This window comes from Equus quagga, unplaced genomic scaffold (assembly GCF_021613505.1).
Source record: "Equus quagga isolate Etosha38 unplaced genomic scaffold, UCLA_HA_Equagga_1.0 73442_RagTag, whole genome shotgun sequence".
Classification (NCBI taxonomy): Eukaryota; Metazoa; Chordata; class Mammalia; order Perissodactyla; family Equidae; genus Equus; species Equus quagga.
In genome coordinates this window covers 3,192,726-3,215,176 of record NW_025802777.1, presented here as the reverse complement: position 1 = coordinate 3,215,176, position 22,451 = coordinate 3,192,726, and the positions used below count along the sequence as shown (strand labels likewise).

General features: G+C 43.0%; 1 protein-coding gene across 1 annotated transcript in view; it reads right to left on the bottom strand.

Annotated features, from left to right (window-relative positions):
• Positions 1–21,961, bottom strand: part of LOC124234382 (Down syndrome cell adhesion molecule-like) — a 684,040-nt gene extending 662,079 nt beyond the window's left edge. Inside the window, exon 1 of the mRNA XM_046651745.1 lies at positions 21,930–21,961. Within this exon, the coding sequence (XP_046507701.1) occupies positions 21,930–21,961 (32 nt within the window). The remainder of the gene's footprint in view (positions 1–21,929) is intronic.
• Between the last annotated feature and the right edge of the window lie 490 nt (positions 21,962–22,451).

Genomic DNA, 22,451 nt, shown 5'->3' with positions numbered 1-22,451 from the left:
CAAATTTTTCCAGCGCTAATCAAATCTCTTCCACTTAATGACCGCCAGTGTCTTCCAGGGCAGCTGCGATTGTGTCTGTCTTACGAATGGAATCCTGAGAAATGAAATCCAGGAAATGACAGCAGTCGTGACAGACACTGGGATATGTTTCCATTTTTCCAGATATTTTTACATGCATTACGACCATTTGAGCTACTGTTTACGATAACTTGTGAAGTATGCACAGCAGACAGTAGGAACCAGAATTTAGAGATCTGGGTTAAAAATACTGGTCCTGGGGCTGGCCCCGTGGCCCACTGGTTAAGTTGGTGCTTTGGTGGCTCAGGGTTTCACCGGTTCGGGTCCTGGGCACGGACATGGCACCACTCATCAGGCCATGCTGAGGTGGTGTCACATAGCACAACCAGAAGGACCTGCAACTAGTATATACAACTATGTGCTGAGAGGCTTTGGGGAGAAGAAGAAGAAAGAAAACAAAAAAAAGGAAGATTGGCAAGTGATATTAGCTCAGGTGCCAATCTTTGGGGGAAAAAAAATGGTCCTGAGGGAGAGGATCTGGTTCAAACTGAACACCCACCTCTACTGACCTTGGGCAATTTTCTCAACCTTGCTGCGGCCCAGTTTGCTGATCCATAAAGGGCAGAGAGCTGTAAAATAATGGATTTCTAGGAAAATAATTAAATGTGACAATCAAAGATCTTAGTACAGTGCCTGGCAGACAGAGGGTGCTCAAGAGACTCTAGCCATCACTATCATATCTGTCACCACTGTTGTTCTGACCACAGATGAGGCAACCTGACTGGGATCCCATAAGATCCCAAAGTTAGAGATGCAACCAGAAACAGAAGCCACAGCCCCTGACTCCCTGTCTATCACTTCTTCCAACTCACCATGGAAACGACTTAAAAAACAACAAAAGAAGGAGTTTTACTAAGGGATGGGCTCTTGTGTTAAACATGGTGTTTAAACAAATGGAGACCAGAGTCCTATAGGAGTAAGGATAGTGTGGTTTGGGCAAAAGCTTAAAAAAATAGTAGTGGTTTGTCCTTTGCTCTGTGCCTAACTGTGAGATGATGTATTTAAGATTTTGAGATGCTGGAAGGCTTTTCTGCCTCCTCAAAACAAAAAGGGGGGAGAACCGATCATCTACATTGAGGTGCAATGACAGGAGAGAATCTGGTCATCGTCTGATTGGAAACTGCCAGCATCCTCCTGGGAAGCAAAATCCTAGCCCCGCAGACCACACTGTATGAGTTTTACAGCAACACAACACGGTGGCTTCAGCAAAAACCTATTTTCTGGAGGATATGCACTTTGAGTCCTGAGAATATACACTCACATTTATTTTTCAGACACCCAAATAATATTTCTGAGGGTTTGAACCCACTAAAATTTTCCCAGTATATAACTAAAACGCACCCAGGAGAAGAAAATTAAACACAAAAATCTACACATACTTTCCAGCTCTGCTCCATTTTGAACTTCTCTGTTCTATCTGACGCTTAGCGTTGTAGGAGAATTTCCCTGCATTTAAAATCACCACCTTTACCTCTGCAATAGGTAAGGATTGAAATCTTGTACGGCCAAATAATGGGTTATCCTTATTTAAAGATATGCAGTAAATTAGATTTTTTTTTTCCTGGTGCCAACATTTAGGAATACATACTTCCCATTTCTAAGCAATTTCAGGTTTAATTAGGATTCTCTAAGCCCCATTTGTCTCAACAATTTGACAGCTCCGGCTTCCCCTTCCACACCCACACTTCTCCTTTTTTTTACAATCTTCCCATTTGTAGTATTTTATTCCGTCTAAATGCCAGGAGGGAAAAAGGAAGCAAGCGTAGGTACAAATCAGATCACTCGTTTCTTCTCTGAGCACACCACTTTCAAGGCACCTTTGATGAAAGGTTATTTTCCCTTGACTGACAATTATCTCTCAGCTAATTATTAAAGTGTCTGATTAAAATGTGCATGTTTGAGGGGCTTCCAAGGGAGGTGGCGATGAAACCCCCTGGAAGAAGAATATGACATCACAGAAATAACGTGCAGGAGAGCGCCCTGTTTGTCCATTTAAATTAGTTCCATCATCCATAACAAGTGTTTAAAGAGCAGAAAAGCAAGCGTGATGCATAATGCATTGTGACATGATGCATAATAATTAGGCCTGCTCCCTGCCACCCCATCTCCCAAGACTTAAAAATCTCTCCAAGTAAGCATTTTGTTCTAAAGGCTTTGACAAAAACACCATTTAGGGACTTTCAAATTTACAGCTAGGCAATTTGTCATCATTTATAGGAGAGGGAAGAGGTAGAAGAAGCAGAATGCTGCACACTTCATCGCCTCACAGACCTCCTGGTGCCGAAAGCTCCTCAGGCCTTGAGTTGGAAAAATGGCAGCATCCAGCCCCTGCAGGACCGCGTGCATGCAGCCCCTCCCCATGCAATGCACAGCTTTTCTTTAAAAAAAAAAAAAAAAAAAAAGACAAAGCCACCTAAGATATTTATTCCAGGCTCAAGCATGAGCAAAACCATTTGCTCTTGAAATAGCCGAAGTGAACCGACGGTTTGGAAACAAATTCCCAACTTCATATGGGCTTCTCCAATCTTCCACCAAGACTGGGGTTGAGGCTGGAATGGCATTAAAAACATTCTTTATGCTAAAACATCATTTTTAGAAGGTATGATGAAATCTAAGATAATACTAAATTTATATAACAACTAAAAAACATGAGGAAAAAGGAATAGAGGTTCCCAAAAGAAAATAGATGGTCTTTGGAATGAGATATTGTTACTTTCAAATGACCGATTATTTTATTAAGAAGAGCGTTTTCTAGATTTAAAAGAAAATTTAGATCTGAAGCACAAATGTGATCCTTCGTTGAAGCAGGGAAACAAATCAGAATTTGAAATCTGAAAAGACATGCACAGTATACGTTTCCTTCCACCGTTCATTCAACACTGAGCATCTAATGTGTGGTGGATTCTTTACCATGGCCCAGGGCTACTTGTCCAAGAAAAATTAAATGAGGAATAACAGAACAGCAAGATGCCTAAAAGCTGATTATTTTAGGACTAGTAGGAAAGGGTTAACGTAAATAATTTAATGAGTGAACGATTAATGGAGTCCAAAAGGCAGACTCAAGTAACCAGAAAAATTCTCTTTCAGCTAATTTAACATTTTACCATAATTGAACACAGAGCGCCTTCAGCCACAGCGCTGTGCTGGGCTGCAACCGGGAATGGGCACCTTCCGGCCTCGTGTTAATCTCTCCCAGACAACAGGGGCAGTCCTTGTCGTTAGGAACATCTTCCAGGACTTTCACAAAAGACACTCAGTCCTGGGAGAAAAATGCAAGGACCAAACACAGAATGACTGTGTATGTGTTTCCAACTGCAGTCATATTTAGCATTCATTAAGCCACAAATTTCAGAACATAGAGCTAACACCACGTCATTTATAATCCTCACAAACTCCTAGTACAAAGAATCCATCTCAGTGGACAAGGAGATCGTCGTGGGCCAGGCTGTTAGGATAGATCACGCAACATAGCGTGCACACATTGATCTGCTTTGACCAATGCATTTCTTTCCAGTTTTTTGCAATATCCTTCCCAGACATAGATGTGGCATGATGGAAACCGTCTAGAGCTGGGAGGCAGGTCAGCTTGATTTGAAGCCTCGCTCTCTCCATATACTATTGCATGTTATAAAACAAGTCAATTTACATCTTTGATCCTCCCTTCCCTCTAATCTCTCAAATAAAAGAGTTTGACAAGTGGTTGCCGAAGTCCCTTCCATCTCTCATTGTCCCCAGTTCTAGGATTGTGAGATCCTAAGCCTCAAAAAGTAGGGCGCCATTGTCAGGAAAGTGATGAGGTGGGAAGGTGGAAACTGCGGCGGAAGATAATGTGTGTTGGGACATATAAATGAAGGCTTCCTGCATGTGATCAGAAACAGAAAAGGCACCTGGGTAAAAGATTAAAGCCACAAGGGCACAGTGAGACAAAATAAAACATTATCTTACAGTGGAACTCCACAGTCAGGAGAAAAGATAAAGAAAGGAAGAAGAAGAGGGGGTCTTCGGATGAGCAGCTCCACGTGGCTGGCACTCAACTCCATCTAGGGTTTATGCCAACTTAAACATCAGTGAGCTCACGGGCTCGAGTGTGAGAATTATCATTAATTTCCCTATGAAGCAATAACTTGTCTAGAGCATAAGAATAGATGGCTTTTTATTATGCGTTTAACTTCATAAATTGCGTTAAAATCTCCTATCAATAATCTAGGAAGGCAAGCATCTTGACCCCAACACGGCAAACATCTTTACCCCATTTCTCTGCCATTTTGATTGTGTCGAGTTGTCATTTTGGCTTTTCACATCCTACGATCAGGACGTGCTCAATTTTATCCCTTCACCTTCCTGGCAAGGTTCACAGCTCAGTCCAGGCCTCCTCTTCTATGCCATTGGTCATGACAGCAATGTCCTAGCTAAGGTGTCGCCTTCAAGTCTTTCCACGTTCCAATCAGTCCCTTACGCCACTTCCAGAATATTTTTTTCAAAAACACCATTCAATGAGTCACGACAGTAGAAATTTTAAAAATAGAATCACTCTCTGTAAGAAAGAAAATATGAAGTAACAAATATAAGGCCATCTTTAGGAAATGGGTCTACTTTGCAGGAAAACTGCAGCAAGTCTCTTGGACATTCAGATATGTTGACAGGAAAGTTAAAGACATCGTGCATTTAGAACTCAGAGAACTACAATACACATCCTATTTGCTGACAGGGTTAAAGTGAAGATATCAGGTGAGACTCAATTTGACTGGGTTATAACTTTGATTAAGAATTAAAGATCAGTTTTTTCCCCTAACACTCCTCATGTAGGATGATAAGGACCCTCTTCCGGTCCAATTGTCTGTGCACCATCTTCGCCTTTATCCATTCTATCTGCAATGGAGACCTCTGCGTGTGTACAGAATCAAAGTGTGTGAAACATATTTTCGATAATTACAGAAATCCTAAAACATGGCTGGTGTTAGAATACTGAGCAGTCACACAAATTTTACCTTTTGTAAATCTCTCCATTTGTAACTGACAGAGAACTCGCTAGGTTTTTCTTATTTTATTTCCTCCCTTCATCTTTTCCTGACTTAAATTAAAACCCTTTACTTCACATGTTGTAAAACTTAGTGCCGATTCCGAGGTTCGAAACAGCTGCAGCCGTTGCTCCCTCCACACCACGGCTGTGTGCCACGAGCTTGAATCCCACAGAAGGGCTCCTAGCCGTTTCTAAATGCCTCATATAATGTGAAACCGAATTTGCCCCACCTGGCCTTGCTCTGAGAGTCTTTGAAATCTTCTTGCTGTGGCTTGAATTTTGCTCCTCAGCCTCCTAAAGACCCGTGGATCAGTCTCTAAACTTACAGCTCTCACCTCTGCTTCCGAGCCTGCAGGCTGCGTGCAGAGACACACACACACACACGCACGCATGCATGCATGCACACATGCATGCACGACTCCCCCAAAACAGATGCTATTGCAGCCAACGCTCAGCCTATTCCTCACATTGCAGTCTCTCACTGATCCATGTCCTGTAGCATTCTGCTGAAGTTGTTCCTCCTCCAGGAAGCCTTCCCTGACTTCAGCTAACAAAGCTTGCTGTCTCTATTTTAAAATACAATGACTTTTCTGAACCATCAGCAACCCATTTTGTAGTCTAACTGGATTTGATTACGCAGCTGATCTCCTTATTTTATTAGTTTATAGTACCTCGGGTTTAAAAAGATCTTATTCCTTTGTACTTGTAAATGTCATGATTTTCTGATGAAATGGCCAACTCTTTAAAGAAGGAAATTATCTTTATGCTTCTTCCATATTCCCAATGGGCATAAAATAAGCACGGTAAATATTTTCATGGTAATTAAGAAACACTCTCCTTCTAAGAAAGCCCATTGGTGAGTTTCTGTTGGTTTCATGATTATCCACTAGTAATATTAGTAACATTCTGTTACTAATGAAAAGCCACTGTAGATAATGCCAGTTGGTCACAATCTGTATCATGTCTCCACATGATATATTTGTGTGTGTGTGTGTGTGTGTGTGTACGTATATATCCCTTACTCCTTATCTCAATATTCAGTTTTGAAAATACAACTCTTTATCAGTAAATACACATTTTTATTAAACTTATTATAAGAAATAGTGCTTAATCTAAGGACATATAGACTCTGTGTGTGTGTGTGTGTGTGTGTGTGTGTGTGAACAATTGTAGAAGTTGAAGAGAGGACACTACAGAAGAGATAAATCATAAAAGAAATCCTACAGGTTGCCCAACAAAAAATGAGGCCACAATGTGGAATATGAACTCAGCTGTAAATTATTTTGGGATTGAAGATACGCTACCTTGAATTCTGCTAAATCTAAATTCAACTTGTTTAAGAACAGACTTTGGAAACTCACAACACGGAATAAATTTTTTAACATATAATTTTTAACCCTGCCGTAGATTTCTATGGAGCATAGTATATAAATAAGAGGAAGTGGCTGTTTGGGGTGATGCCGTTTTAAACTGGCGCATCTTACGGTTAATTTAGTTACGTTATGTGACAAAAATTATAAATCTTCATCCCTGTGGTTAACTCTTCCTATTCTGGTGACTGTAGAACCCAAACAGGTTCATGCTAAAAGGAACCAAAACTTATTTCAATTATTTATAAAATGATAGATGGTGATTGCTACAGTGGAACCTTAACCCAAACTCCCTGTCAATTTTATATTTTGTATGCTTTACTTTCATGAGAGTTACAAAAACTAGAAGAAAGTAAAGTTGTTAGTTATCTGTTGATTTAAGCCAATTAGTTAATCTTTCCAGGTGTGCCCTCTGATCTGCACCTTGGGGTCCAGTTTTCAGCATCTCTTGGGTTATGCTGTGATAACTAAACTACAGATTGCCTTTCATCAAATGCTGTAAAATTGCCTGTCCATGATTCCATCCTGGCACACAGTTTGCAGGCAGGCAGATTCCGTAGAGTCTCGGGGGGAAAAAAAAAGATTGAAGTAAAGTAATATGGGCAGTAATCAGTGTATAAGGCTACAAACCTATTCATGCCTTTAGCTTTCCAGTAAATTCACATAGTGAGATGCTCCCATAGGGAGAATCTGGACCTGACTTAACTAGTGGTCAAGCTGGGATTATCCCCTTTGATTTCCCTCTTTACCCCATCCTCCCACCTGTGTCGGAACCCTGCCATCCACCACCATCCTGGCAACAGTTGGTCCCCTTCCTGCACCACTGAAATAGCGTTTGTTTGATCACACCCCCACCAGTTCTCTTGGCTTTGCAAACGTTCCTGAGCACCACAACCAAAATGCAGCACTGCTTGCTCTCATGACTTCGAGACTATGATTTTAACACATAAACCTTACATTCAAATTGAATTTCAATTTGAATTCAAATGCCTCCACATTCTACTCCCTATCCCATTTTTAGATGTATCCCCCACCCTGACTTTGCACAGAAGCTGCGTGGAGCTGCACACCTCCCCTCCACCTGTGGGAACTTCCCTGTTTTCTACCTTTATTCCCGCCAATCTCTTTGCAGCCCACTTTGTCCAATCAAAAATATACACACCATCAAAAGCTAATTTTTGGAACCTCCTTCTCCTTGAAGCCCTTTTTAAACAGGCTAATCGGAAGTTGTTTCTGCTTCCATCAACACTACAGAACACTGTATGTCCAACATGGCAATCATGTCATGTCCAGCCTTTTGTAGTTATGAGCTTTTCTTATCTTCCTTGGCACTTTGTCATGACCTACGAAAAAGAGAACAGTCTTATTTCTTGCACAGTCCTCAGTAGAGTGACTTTCCATCATTTCTTCATTCAAAAAATGTTTATGGAGCAACCTCTGGGTCTGGCCCTGTTCCAGGATCTGGAGATACTGAGATGGACGGCACACAAGCCCTGCTCTCTTGGAACTTACAATTTAGTGCATATAACAGATGCTCAGTAAACATTTGCTAGAAAATTGTTGAACCAAATATCTTCATATTCCCCCAAATATGTATAATATTTCTATAATTACATAGACAGTCAACAAAGATTGTTTTAATGAAGGTATTTTTATTGTTATGCTTCTAGGAATGGGTCAGGGCTGAAAATTCTAGAGCGTAATGCTTGTTGACATTTCAACCAATATGCATGTCCAGATCTTCCACATAAAGACACTCCTGGCATACAGAGAGATACCATCACTCCATCAGGAAAAAAATAAAATGAATTAAAGAGACAGCAAAGACAGTGGGCCAATAACAGTTATACCCCTGTAAACAGCATTTGTTGATTTAATCATTTAATCAGCAAAGACTTACTGGGTACCTGAATTGCTGAGTAACTCTTCTAGATGCCCAAGATGCAGAGGTGAGCACAACAGACAAGGTCTGTGCATCCTCAGTTATAGGAGACAGATGTCAAACAGACAAATAACTATATCACTCCAAGCACTCATAACTACTACAAAGAAACACAAAGCGTGGAAAGGAGAAATAGAGTCATCAAGGATGCCACTTTATTTAGGCCAAGTGGCCATGAGAGTCCTCTCTTAGGACATGATATTTGGACAGGGAACTGAATGAAGCAGAAAAGCAGAGCATGAAAGGGCCCTGGATAGAGCAATGCAGGAATAAAAAGCAGCGGGCGGAAAGCTGCTGAGATAGGAACTGGCCCAGCATGCTGGAGACACACCCAGAAGGCCAGTGCAGCTGCAGGGGGGGAAGCATGGTGTGGCCAGCCTGAGCCAGAGCACAGAGGGCCTTTTAGGTTGTAGTAAGGGATCTTGGGTTTATTTTAGGGATGAGGGGATGCACCTGTGGGCTCTGAGTGGAGGAGTGACATGGTCTGATTTACAGTTTAAGCAGGTCCCTCTGGGTACTCGGTGGAAATCCAACTGTGAGGGTGAGTGTAGTGGCGGAAAGACCACTGGGTAGGTTATTGCAATAGTCCAAGAAATAGGAGCAGAGCTTGGACTGAAGTAGAAGGAGAAGAAATGGTCACATTCCGAAAGTAGTGTCAGTAGGATGTGCTGGGGGTTTGAATACGACATGTGAAGAAAGAGCAGTCAACTATGACTCCAAAGATTACGTCCTGAGCAGTGGACGAACAGTGATGCTCAACTTGGATGACAAAGACATGAGATAGGAGTGGAGGCAGGGAGAAAAATCCAGGAGTTGTTTAAGACAAGTTAAAGTTTGAGATTCCTACAAGATTTCTAACGGGAGATGTTGAGTAGGCAGTTGGATCTGAGGGTCTGAATTTGAGCTCAGAGGGGAAGTCGTGGATAGAAATATGAGTGTGGAAGTTATCAGTATATAGATGGGATTCAATGCCTCAGCCTAAATTAAATCGTATAGAGCATAAGTGTAGATGGGAAGGGAAAGGGAGGAGAGGAATGTGAAAGGGAGGGAAGGAGGAGGGAGGGAGAGAAGAGAGCTGAAAACTGAGCCCTGGGCTATGGCATCACTTAGCGTTTGACTTGAGGGGAGAAGTAAGCAAAGCAGCAGGGAGAAACCAGTGAGGTAGAAGGAAAACCCAAGGAGTGCGATATCCAGGATCCAAGGTGAGGTGTTTCAAGAGAGAAAGAGTGGTCTGCTGGTCACACGCTACAGAGAGGTCAAACACGATGAAGACTAGAAATATGGAGGTCCTCAGTGATGTTGACAAAAAGCAGTTTCAACAGAGTTGTGACGAAGACACTGATTAGAGTGTATTTAAGAGAGATTGAGAGATGAAGATGTAAAGTGAGTTTAGACAGCCCCACTCAAAGTGTACACAGACCAGCTGCTTATTTCTTGTCTGAAATCAGACAAAGACAGAAACTGAGATGTTGCTGCAGCATCCAAGTGTGTGAGCAGTGGCCTCTGTTCTCAGTGAGTGGGGTAGAGACAACTTCAAGAACTGCTGAGCTCACACGGCAGGTAGCACGTGGAACAGCCTGAGTGCTAGGCATGTACCGTAGGACCCCACAGCAACCTGCAGCAGACTGGAAACTGAAAAACTAATCCTTCATCTTAGTTAGTTTGAGAAACACTAGTATATGTGACTCTTTCTAGTAGTTTTGCCATAAATTGTAAGAGAAATGAAGTCGATGAAGAGAACAATGACCAGAGCGGGAGTTTTGTTTGTTAGTATGTTTACAGGAGAGATAACAGGGTGAGAGAGGGAAATCAGGAGATGCCTAAGGGTGAGATCATAAGTGTAAGGGCAAAGTCCTTACATGAACGGGAGATGATGGAATTCTGGATACAGATGGAGGTCTCAGCCTTTGATGGGAACAAGGCCAGTGGGCCACTAGTTCTCCTGTCTCCCTCTGCTCCCACAGATAAAGTCCCCTAGGCAAACAAGCCTCCTTATCAAGGGACCAGGCACAGCTCCTGCTTATCCCTGACTAGCAGGTATCAGTTCCCTGCCAGCCTGTGGACCTGTGAAATTATACCTGTAAGCTAATCACATGCTCCTGTGGGAACCAGGAGCACCGCACCCTCTTGTTACTACAAAGCCTGCCTCCCACAGCCCCTGGCTGTTCATTCTGTCCCTGCACTCGTGTGACCCTGCCCTGTGTGGATGTCCATGTCCCCTGGGCTGTGAGTGTGTGAGACTAAAAATCTGCTGTGGATCTCTCCGTCCAGTGCTGCCTGTTGAGTGTTTAGTCAGCCCCATAACTCAATCGCTTCCTCACCAATGGGGTGAAAGAAGGTACTCAAAACAGGTGTAGACACTTACAGAATGACGAATTCGTTGTGTGTGGGGGAGGGGATATTCCAAGTGGTTTGCCTGATTCTTCTGGGTTCTTGGTAAAAGAAATGAGGTCATTGACTGAGAATCTCGCAGGGGAAGGGGAGTTTGAGTTCTATGGAGGAAGGAGAAGGGGTGAAACAGTCCTCCTATGAAACAGGAAGCAACAGGGTAGTCAGGTGGGGCGGAGGGCAGAGCTAAGGGCTCACCTGAGGTGTGTAGTCATAAGTTAAAATGAGACCAATCAGAACAGAAGTGTGAGTAGTGCTTTTCCACTCAAGCTCAGTGGCTCTGGAGCAGTGGCATCTAGGCAGGGTTGGGTTTAATCAGGTGTATCCTAAAGTCTGAAGCCTCTGAAACAAGTACACACGAGCACTTGGGTGAAATGAGTTAGAGGGAAAGCTTGTTGGAGAGAAGGCATACAGTGATGACAGCTGTCAGGTGATGCACCAGACAAAATTTGGAGATCACTACATGTTGTAGCCGCCTAGCATCATCTACCAAAATTTGGAGGGTTTAATTTTTAATCCAAACACCACAGAAATAGACATGTAAAGATATGGGACACGTGCTGCATGTTGGGGAGTGGAGGTCATAGGTGCTTAGTAACGTGGATAGGCAGCATGTGCTTGGCGATATTTCAGCGACTGAGCATCCTATCTCAGGAATGAGCTGAGATCCTAGAAATGTGGTGATTAAACAAGCAAACAAAACCTGAAGCTCCCAAACTGTTGCCGCACTGCCACATTTTTCCAGTATCTTCCATAAAAAAAACTTAAGAAAGCAATGCTTGCTATCGGGCCCATCCCAGCTCTCCGGCCCATCCCAGCTCTCCAGCATCGCTCCTATTTCCAGTTCTCCAGATAAGTATTGCCACGTACAACAGTGTGTGTGCTCAGGAACCAGCCGAGTACCAGGAGCTCACTGATGGATGAGGATAACCTGGTAGTCAAGTGCAGGCATTCTAGAATTCCACTGCCCAGGCTCAAATGCTGCCCTCACCACCTACTGGATATACAACTTTAGGAAAGTCACTTCCCCTCTGCAGGCCTTGATTTCCCCCAAGTGTAAAATGGGGATAATATGAGTAAGGATCTCAAAGACATGCTTGAAGATTAAATGAGATGATGCAGGAAAGCACTTGGCACAGTGCCAGGCTCATAGTAAGAACTCAGTAAGTAACAGTGATTGTTATAAACAGGTTCATTCAGCACTCCACGGAAAAGTGACTCCGTAGGTATTACCATAGCCATCAACTTCAGGTTGCTTAGCCAGTAGAGAGGATGCCAAATATCTTTTCACCTCTCTGTAGTCAGGCCTTCAGGGAACTGCTACCCAAGGTTTGTGACATGGATAACTGGATAGGAATGAATGCAGACTTCATGATAGGGGTCCAGCTGAGGGATCCAGGCCATGACCCCATTAGAACCTCATACCAATGAACCCCACGCAGTGGGTGTAGTGCAAGGAGGCCACCCAGACAATAAAAAGCGCTCTGTCCATCCTCTTGCAGCCACCACCTAAGGGAAGCTTGGGCCATTGGAGTTCTGAGCCTGAGAGAGCTGAGCTATTTTCATCACATCCAGACGATGGAGTTGCCTAGACTCCACAGAAAGCAAATATGTCAAGCTTGACCGCTACCTAAATGTCAGAGAATAAGAATGTCACCGTAGCATGGCATGAGTGTGCGCACACACACACAAACATGCACACACGTACATTATGCTTACTTACGGCGAGAGCTTTCATTTCAGTTCAGTAAGCGAGAATGTCTAGGAAGAATTGTCCAAACTTCCAGAGCTATATCCCGTGGACACTTCAGTAAAAGAATTCAGCTGCAGTGATAAGATTCGGACTTGTATCAACAAAACTGCTTTGTGTCTTTTTGTATAAGAACCCCAACTGATACAAAACATATCCAGTTTCAGTCTCTAATGACCAATTTCAAAATAATTTTTTCCCCAATATTTTGGCATTGAGAAAATCGATGGTCAATTCATGACAAATGAAACGCAATGTACTTAAAGACAGATACACAACTTCAACTTGGGGGCTGGGGAAGATCCCATCATGTACTATGAATGTAATATAAATGTCATCCCTCCACCAATTTCATTCTTAAGCACACTAACAATAGAACGCAATATCACCGAACAGTTCCACCAGTGAAATGGATAACAGTTAATTAACCTGTCACTGACTCACCTATCTAAAGTAAGGGAACAGGGGTTGACAAGTAAAAGTAAATGAATTTTCCCCATTTATGCACTGATTCTTCAAAGTTGATATTTCGCTTTCTCGAAACAACTCTTTATTGCTCAACTTTAAAGCAAATTTAACGTCATCATTGTCAAAGTTTAAAAAAGTCATATGAATAAGTATGGCTTTGTATGGAAGGTTTGGAGATGCTCTTGATGTAGAGAAAACAAGGCCTGTGGCATCAGACAACACAGGTTCGAAATGCTGCCCCCCATCGCACGCCCCACCTCACCATTCAACATGGGCCCATGTTGAACATCTCCAAACCCTGGGCTCCTATTCTGTAAAACTGAGATTAAAAACACCGACTCATTTGACGGGTTGAGGCTGAATGGAGGTCATATATCTGTGTGACCCATAGCACATCACTTAATCCCACCTTATTTATAGTGGTGATAATAAAAATGTCTACTTCTCAGCTTTCAGCATTAGAGGAAATACTATAAACACTTAGAGTAATACTCCCATTTAATAAAAAAGTCAGCTGTTATCACTGACATCATCATCACTATTATTACTAATAAGCATAACTCATGCATGTAACATGGTAAGCCAAGTGCCCACACTCTTGAGATGCTCCATAAATGGGAGTTTCCTTTTACCCTCATTCTCTTTTATGGGAAGAATTACAAGCAGGATTTCTTTCTTCAGAGAAAACCAAGAGATTGTAATCTCTACAAGTGATATTGCACAATTTTCAGAGAGGGTCAGAAAATCTAAGCAAATGTTTACTCCTTCTGTTGTCATTAACTCTTGCGGCCCAGCAGTTCTCAGGATGAGGTATGTGGGACCAGTGACACAGTTTCATCGTGTGGCTTGTTCTTAAACAAAAGATGCCGCAAGTTCCAGGGAGATCAAAACACTTGCACATTTTGATAGAAGAAAAGACTATACATATTCTAAACACTCAGGTTCCTGCCAACCAGACCACCCCATTATGTTAATGTAAAGGGCCAAAAAAGTGACAGAGTGTAAAGAAAAATCTAACCATCACGAAGCTTGTCAAACGACAAAATGAGCCAGCAACTTCTCATCTTAGCCTAGAAATCCATTAATAACAACTCTGCCACCCATATTGCTCACTCCCATTCTTTCCTACGCATTCTCAATTTTCTTCTATCAGAAAGCATTCCATAAGCATTTAACTCAGCAAACCTCGACGTCACCGCAAGTACCTGGCACGGAAAAGCAAACTCACTAAATAAAAAGAGTGACAAGCACCACACTTGGAGCCATGCTGTTAAAAAGCAAAACAAACGAGAACAGCATTGCGGAGTACTTTTTAAAGGAATTCACACTTGAAACAAATGCAGAAACATAGAACGCACCCCTCCACGACCACGACAGACACCAGAAGCTTATGCTCACGTGACAGCAGGAAGTGAGAGGAATGCAAACGGCGACGTCCCTCTCCCAGAGAGAAAGCCTTGGCAGAATTTGGAGCCATACTGTTTCCTCCGCGCAGGAACAGTCCCTCATTTCCCAGAGCTTCTCTGCATCGAACGTCCTCAAATAATTGGTGCTCTCTAACTAGGGTTTCCATATTTCCCAGAGGCCTCTGCATCCAGCCTTTGCCTGAGAGAACAGGTTACAAAAATATCCCATCTCCCTTTCACCAGGCACCAAAGTGGATCTGCGGTGCTTTGAAAACAGAAATCTACATTATCAGGAAGAACAGGCCTCCAACAGCCCGCAGAAGCAGGCGCTTCGGGCACAAGGTACCCAGGCGAGAGAAAATGCAGTCAGAGCACCTAGCACACAGGATGGATGGAATTATAATTTAACCAACTGATCAAACACTAATTAGCATAATCACTTGAGGGCAAAACGGCTGGAGGAACCCAGGAATACCTCACCTCAGCATGCATGTTCTTAGTAACTGATGAAACAGGGGACACAGATATGATCTTGTTTTCGTTCATGAAAAAAAAGAAAATAGGAAATAAAGCTTAACCAATGACAAGCTTTACTAGCTATGATTTTTGCAGCCAAAGGAATCAGAATTGAGATTCAGAACCTCTTCCTTCTTGCTTTCTCTCCAGGACCACTCTAGCATCCATAGAAAAGCACAAAACAGATATTATATTGTAGCAACTAAGCTCTATTAAACTAGTTAACTATCTCAACTATTTAACTTGGGGTTTCTCCACCTCGGCTCTATTGACATTTTGGACTAGATAATTATTTGCCGTGGGGAGCTGTCCTGAGTATTGTAGGATGTTGAACAGCACCCCTGGCCTCCCCTCACTAGACGCCGGGAGCACCTCCTCTGCCACGAGAATTGCGACAACTGAAAATGTTTCCAGATATCGCCAGTGTTGCCTGGGGGGTGAAATTGCCCCTGGATAGAACGACTGATTTAACTGAAGAATGCAATTTGCCAGGAGCATACCTCTTTTCAAAATGATCAAATCATACAAGGAGGGAGGGGAGAGTCTTTTTATTTCCACTTATCCAAAATAATGAGTCTAAAATGAAAGTTCCATGGAGCTTCCTTTCCAGCTCACGGCTCTGTCTAGAGGTTTATAGTAACTCATAATGCCTATGCTTGTGCACTTCAGAAAAAATAATTAAATAGCAGCCTCCCCTATTCCAAGATCTCTAGGGAGACACATCAGACTTCCAGAGGCACCCCGAGGGGAACATCCACAGGCTGAAAGAACACTGTCCCTTGCTTCCAGACTTCAGTGTGCCCTGAGAGCTGAGGGGTCATAGCAGTGTCCCCCTACCTGCCACGTGACAGCAAAACACCTGTGACTTAGGATATCAACAGAGGCAGCTAAGGTCTCCAGACTCTGGGGAAAAACTGCTTTCTTCCTGCACCCTTACTGTGTCTAAGTTCTGATATTAGCTCCCAGATTCTAAGGAGAGAGAGGGAGAGGTGAAAATGATGACAAAAGGCTAAACGCAGAAAGCCCCTCCATTTCTTGCAAATGCATCTCCACCACAGTAGATTCATTGCACCCCCTTCAACTGCCCTGGCCATGAGTCAGACTGGACCTAATAACATTCATTCTCACGGACGTTAGAAACCTAAGGAAAAGACACTCAACGCTTATTAAAGTATGTAATAAACATTTGCTATGGCTTAAGGTGATTCGTTCTAATAAAAAAATCTCGAGTCACACAATCTCTCATTTTTATTTTTTCTAAGGAGAGTGTTTAACCATTTATAATGACTCATGGGTCTCTCCCAGGTTATTAAACTTGATGATGGAAATATTTATGCCCTTTCCGTGGGGGAAGAGAGGAAAAAAGCTTGACCTACTCTGCTACAAAATTTAAAAGAGAACCGTCTTTACAACGCTGTGTGGGTTGTGAAAAGTCCAAATCGGAGAGGAACTGTGAGCTATTTTAAACACATATCTTCCTCTACAAAATCCCCTGGCAGAGCTTGTGACTTCTTAACACAATGCCCCGCCTCTGTTAAAGGAACATAGATGTAACAGCCTCTTGTTGCAAAGAAAGCGTCTACCCTAACGTGTGTGGCTGTGAGTAAGCAGAAATTACATTTCTGCAGCCTACAATGTCTTTCCTACTGTTTTCTTCTAAGGCTAAAAATCAAAACAGGCGCTCTGAGATATAGTTTCTATCGCGAATCCATAAAATCGCCAAAGGATGATAACATCAAACTTGTTGAAGATGCCTAGGAGGGAAAATTATTTTTAATATTACCTAAAATAAGATCTCAGGACACAAAAAGTTATTTTTAAGGTTCTGAATTTAGGCCTCACTGCAGCACATATCTGAGTCTATTTTAGTTCAAAAATCAAGGACACCGTGTTTTGAAAGGATTATTCTGCCACTCACTAATAACTGTCCTCAATTTTATCACACATGTGAAAGGTCTAAAGTGCATATGTGTCCTATATGCCATTTTTTCTTTTTATGACAACTTAGCGCAACGATACCTACTCTGTATGATACATACAGCCAACTTGGGGTCATTTACCTAAAAGAAGAGAGCGAGGCCAAAAAAAATCGAAAAGAGCAAATGATCCCCAAATCATTTCTATCGGGCTTTGGAAGGTGCTTGTGCGTTGATATCTGAAGGAAGGCATGTGTGGTGTTCCCGGGTGGCATGAGAGTAAAACCTCAAGCTGCAAACAGATCCATTTTCCTGTCCTGGCTCATTCTGCCCTCGCTCATCCCTGAGGCTTGTTCAATACAGTAACCCAGAGGGCCTCCACTATTGACCTCTTGCTTAAAGCAATGCCGTTACATTTAGGTTTCAAAGGGCTTCTCTGCTAGGACTCCAGCTGCTAGCAAAGAAGGGGTCAATATGAGAAAACACAGTGGAACCAAGACCATAAGCAAAGCACAGGCTGGCAATGAACCTGAATATCAAATATGCTAAAACTGTCAGAAAAATGGAGTGTATATATACCCATGTGTATATATTTGGATGCTGATATATGTAGATATTAGACATATACAGAGATGAGTCTCAAGCTACTAGCATCCAAATTAGAAGTGTCCCTGGTGGGATCACCTCTCCCTCTAATCAGGGTCTTCCCTGTTACAAGTTCCCACCCCCAACTCTCCCGAAATCTGCCCAAATCCCTGTGATAGTCAATGAAGCCCTAACTCTGCATATACATACCCCCTAATAAATTACTGCTCAACACAGAGCTCCCCAACAGAGCACTGGGTCTACTTGAAACTTTACTGGGTGGCTTTCTACCTAGTGTCTGACTCTCTACGTCAATCAGAGGCTGGGCAGCCCCTTTCCAGACTCTCTGGTGGTCAGAGCTGGGAAACTACGTAAACTATCAGGTGAGCCTTATGCACAGTCACGTGGGGAGCCCTCATGGGGGTGGGGAAGAAGATGACAAAGATCAATAACAGAATGAGACCTGAGGAGCTTTTCAAACTACAGCCCATTCCCCAGGGTGCCAGCATCAGAATCTCCAGTGGGAGGCTCATGACAGGAAAATCTCTCCAGGAAATTTCCATACCTTCTTCCTCCCTGACCCAGCCCACCTGGGCATTGAGAACCAGTGACGCTGATCCTTACCCGGGAAGGTGCAGACAGGCACATTAATTAGATCATGGCTCAAGGCATCAATAGACTGTGGCCCAAAGGCAGCGAGCATCCTCCTTCCACCCCTTTTAAGATTCCTGTTATCCCTACATGGGGCTGACATGGGGGCTGGTGAGCCCCTTCCTCCATATTCTTGGTCTTCTTATAACCTTTACGTCAATTGCCTCCAAGCATCTGAAACCACAGAAGCCTGCAGCATATTCTCATCCTCCCATCCTCAGCGACGGGGTGATGGCACAATGGGGCGATGGGGTGGGAAGGAGAGTGAGGAGTCTCTTGTGACTAGGAACAACAAGGAGGGGTTGTGGCTGGTGATGTGAGATCCCACAAGACACAGACGAACTGACCGCAAGTCAAAGTAATTACCCAAAACAAATTCCAAGATCACCTCTAGGTCAAAATTTTTCTACCCAGGTTTCTATGTAAATATCCATCAAGCCTACTGCAAAACAGTAGCCACCCAAGATTTAATAGCTATTGATTTGGGTGAATTATAATACGCACGCACACGTCTGGCAATTCACCATCCCACTCACTTTCTGTTATCATGTCAAGGCACCAGACAGAGACTGCGAACTTGGGTCTTACCAACTTGAATAATTTATGAAAGAAGAATTCTGTTCCTTAGAGACCGTCTCACATTTTTTATGCATTTCCTTTTCACTAACCAACGAAGGACATGAATGACTACCCTTTGCAGAAACTGGCATTGGCGAGGTCCAGTAGGGGTGATAACCATCACTATGGCACCCCCTCTATGGTGTCAAGTTGCCCATTTTGCTCGTAGAGCCAGTTGTTGTTGTCGGGGGTCTTCAGCTCATTGCTGAAGTCTCACATGTAATATTACAAAGCTTTGTTATTTCTACCCTGGCAGCCACAAATCAGTTATTAAAAATGTTCTATAGCCGATATTAATAAACACTGTAATTAAGCAGACTGGGATTTTGGGGTTTCCATGTCCTAGGGGACCTCAAGATCAAATCATGCCACAATGGGACTACTATGGAGAGAAGAAACGAATCTCGAGTTTCTCTAATGAGAAAGAATGTTTGCTCAAAAGTTTCCACAATATAGCGCAGGTCCTTTATGTAGGAAAAAAAGCAGGAATGAAATTTAAAAACACATTGAATTGCAGTGGTTCTAATTATCTCTCGACTTTGCCTTTGTCTTATGATATAATTATGGAAATTTTCCCATCGTCCTGAAGTTCATGCAATGAGTGGAAAAACAGGACTCATGAGAAAAGTCAATGCCTTACTCAACAGGAGGAAAAGGAATCGATGATGAGGGTCTCCACTACCATCAGCCATTTCCCATGCCATGGCTCCTCAGTGTGTGACACAGGCTACCTCATCAGCATCCTTCTACCTGAGGTGACCCATTCGCACTTGTTCTAACCCCAGCTTAACAGGATCGTCATGGCGCTCCCATGAGGGTGCAGAAGGCACCCGGGGACCCTGAGGTCATCACAACCTTCGCTGGGAGTATTACGGCCACTGTTGTTTTGCAGAAGCATCCAATAATTTGAGAGTTCAGTTATCTAGAAAGAACTATAAACCGACTTTCCCTGTATTTATGCACAGTGGGACAAGAAGAAGAATTGCTTAAATTTTGTGTAAAAGCAAGCTTCAAACTCTTTCATCACTTTAATATTGAAAGAGGCAAAGCTCAGGTGAATCAAAACCAGCAATTAAATAGTTCAGATTTCTTTCCACCACCTCACGGAACACGCCCATGTCACAGTCTGGGGAGACAGGCTACAAAACAACCCATTTTAGAGACAGTTCTTCATAAGCTAAAAAGCAAATGCTTTTCCCAGCATCATACTCTGGGGTGGGTCTGGCTTTTGTCCCAACTTCCAACCTGTTAACCAGCAGTTTCCATACGAAGTCAAGGAGTCTACTCTTAATAGAAAATAAGGCCCACTCGGGACTAGTGAAACCAAAATGTTATGAGGAACAGATGCAGTCCGGGGAACAAAGGCTGTTCCATTCCTAAGAGCAAGTGCCTTCTTTTTGCTTGGTCCAGTAACATCTATGTCAATCAAGCCACCTGTGGCGACATCCCCTGCCCCATCTGGACTAACCAATTAGAAGAGCATGTACCCCATTTAAAACCCCAGAATTTAATAATGGGTTACATGGAGGAACCTGCGATAATCACAAGATCCTAAATTTGAACCTTTCTCACAGTAATTGCTCTACTGTAACCAGGCATGTGGATTCTGCCCTCTTACTTTCTCCTGTTGAACGTCTTCAAGAAAGGCAATGCTTATTGCCAAATAAATATTTCAGCCACACCGCAAGTTCAGCATCCTCCCTTCACCTTCAGTCCCCTATTCACACCTATCCAAACCCAGTTTCCAAATAATATTTACATTGGCTCCCCCCCCCCCACCCCCGCCTCCCAAGTCTGACATGGACTTAACTCTGAGAGCATTTCCAGAATATTCTGCAGAGTCCAAAGTGAGTTCTCAATATTTCAGCAAGGGTGGGTATGGTTTTTTCCTCCTCCAAAAATTCTGCCCAGGGCCAGGAAGCTGGAGGAAGCCAGCATTTGGTATGGAGGTGATCTCTCCCGTATTCAATTCCTTCTTTCATTCTCTCAGTTGCTGCATTTCAAAACGGCTTTCTATAAATAGGACTGCTTGCTCACTCTTAACTCTTACTCACTGTCTTCTGCGTAAAAATAACTTAAATAGGGATGCAGGCAAGATTCATTAATCCCTGTCATTCTGTCTCTCTGTGTAGTAGCCTCTTTCTTCTTATCTCATCATCTATCTTGTCAACTCCATTCATCCCCCCCTCTGTTAAACCGTGGTATATATTTACATAATCCAGGGGGCTCATACACCAAAAGTTAATCCAATTGAAATTAAAAAAAAAAACCATAAGTATGGATCGATACAGAACAAATACAGATCTCCCAAAATTGAAAGATGATAAATACTCTAAGCGACAAGTCGCCTAATTTATTCTTCTATTTGAATAAAAATCAAACTTTTAACAATAAGTAAAATGTACTGCTTTCCTGTTACTTTGAAGGAATGAAATTTTATTTGATTATGCTGCAAAATGAGAAAAAAAGATAATGATGAGAAATCCATTAGTCAACAGGATACTTCAGAAAATAGCAGTGCGATTTTTTAAGACGATTAAGGCCTAAGAAACTGAGCTGTGTTTTGATGTCCTGGATGGCCCTTTGATGAAGAAATGAATTCCCAGGCCCCCCCTAGGGAAACTTATGTGTCGTTTTGATGTTTCTGACTGGTTTTCAGAATGCGACAGGGCATTAAACATTGTACAGGATGTTTGAATCGTGCCACTTAGCAGCGCCCACTTTGAGAACACGGGGTCCAATGCATTTATGAACTTACTTTCTGTGACGTTTGACCCAATCCACCTCACGAAGAGCACCCAGAGCAAGTGTATCACTGTCATATAACCGTGATGAAGTCCCAGTACAGGTGCCAAATGTGAATCCGTTTTGGAAAAGAGAAGAAAATGCCCAGAAGCATTTCGAGAAAATAAATATTTCTACAGCCATCGAGTCAGAGTGTCATAACGAGCTGGCAGGAGCCAAGGAATTCACACGGTTGCTCACGTACATTTCTCACTACGGTTTATACGTTAGAATTAGAGATTGGGGGCCAGAAGGCGCTAACTCAGTAAGGAAGGGTAAGAAAGGCAGGTGAGCGAGGCAGGTGGGAGAGAGGAGGGGGTTAAGGAGGGCAGAAGGGCTTTGCCCATCAATTTGTCCTTCTCTCTCTCAGTCAGCAAACAACACAATCCACCTGCTGCGTTCACGTGCTCTGCACACGCATGTCTAAGGGGGCTCACCTGTCGACCTTACCATCCACGAGGGAGGCCATCACTACCCAAGTCAGCACTAAATAAGTAGACAGAGTTACAGATGACCCTAGACACAATCAAGGAAATGTCCAAGGTTTTACGAAAGATGATAACTCGGGGATCTAATTTGGAGGACCAGGTCTCTGAATCCAGCCCTTCTGAATATCCTGGTCAGAAGCTACCTATCCTTTGAACAAAAACAGATTATCCACACCTGCTCCATGGTGCTTCCCTCCTGCTCCCTTGGTGGATGGTGTGTCACCTGCAGAAGGCACCCCGTGTACTGCACCCTGGGAATTCAAAACTGCACAGTGGGTACATGTCGGGTTGCTGGAATCTTCCATTCCCACTCTTAATCCATAAATTCAGCAAGGTAAATGCAACTTTGAAATTTCTCATATTTTCAAAACATCAAAGAAAAGAATATAAACATAGTGTGTTGGGGGAGAGGGGCAGAAAGAGATGAGAATTTCTGTGCTCAGCTCTCTGGAATGTGAAGAGTTAACGCCC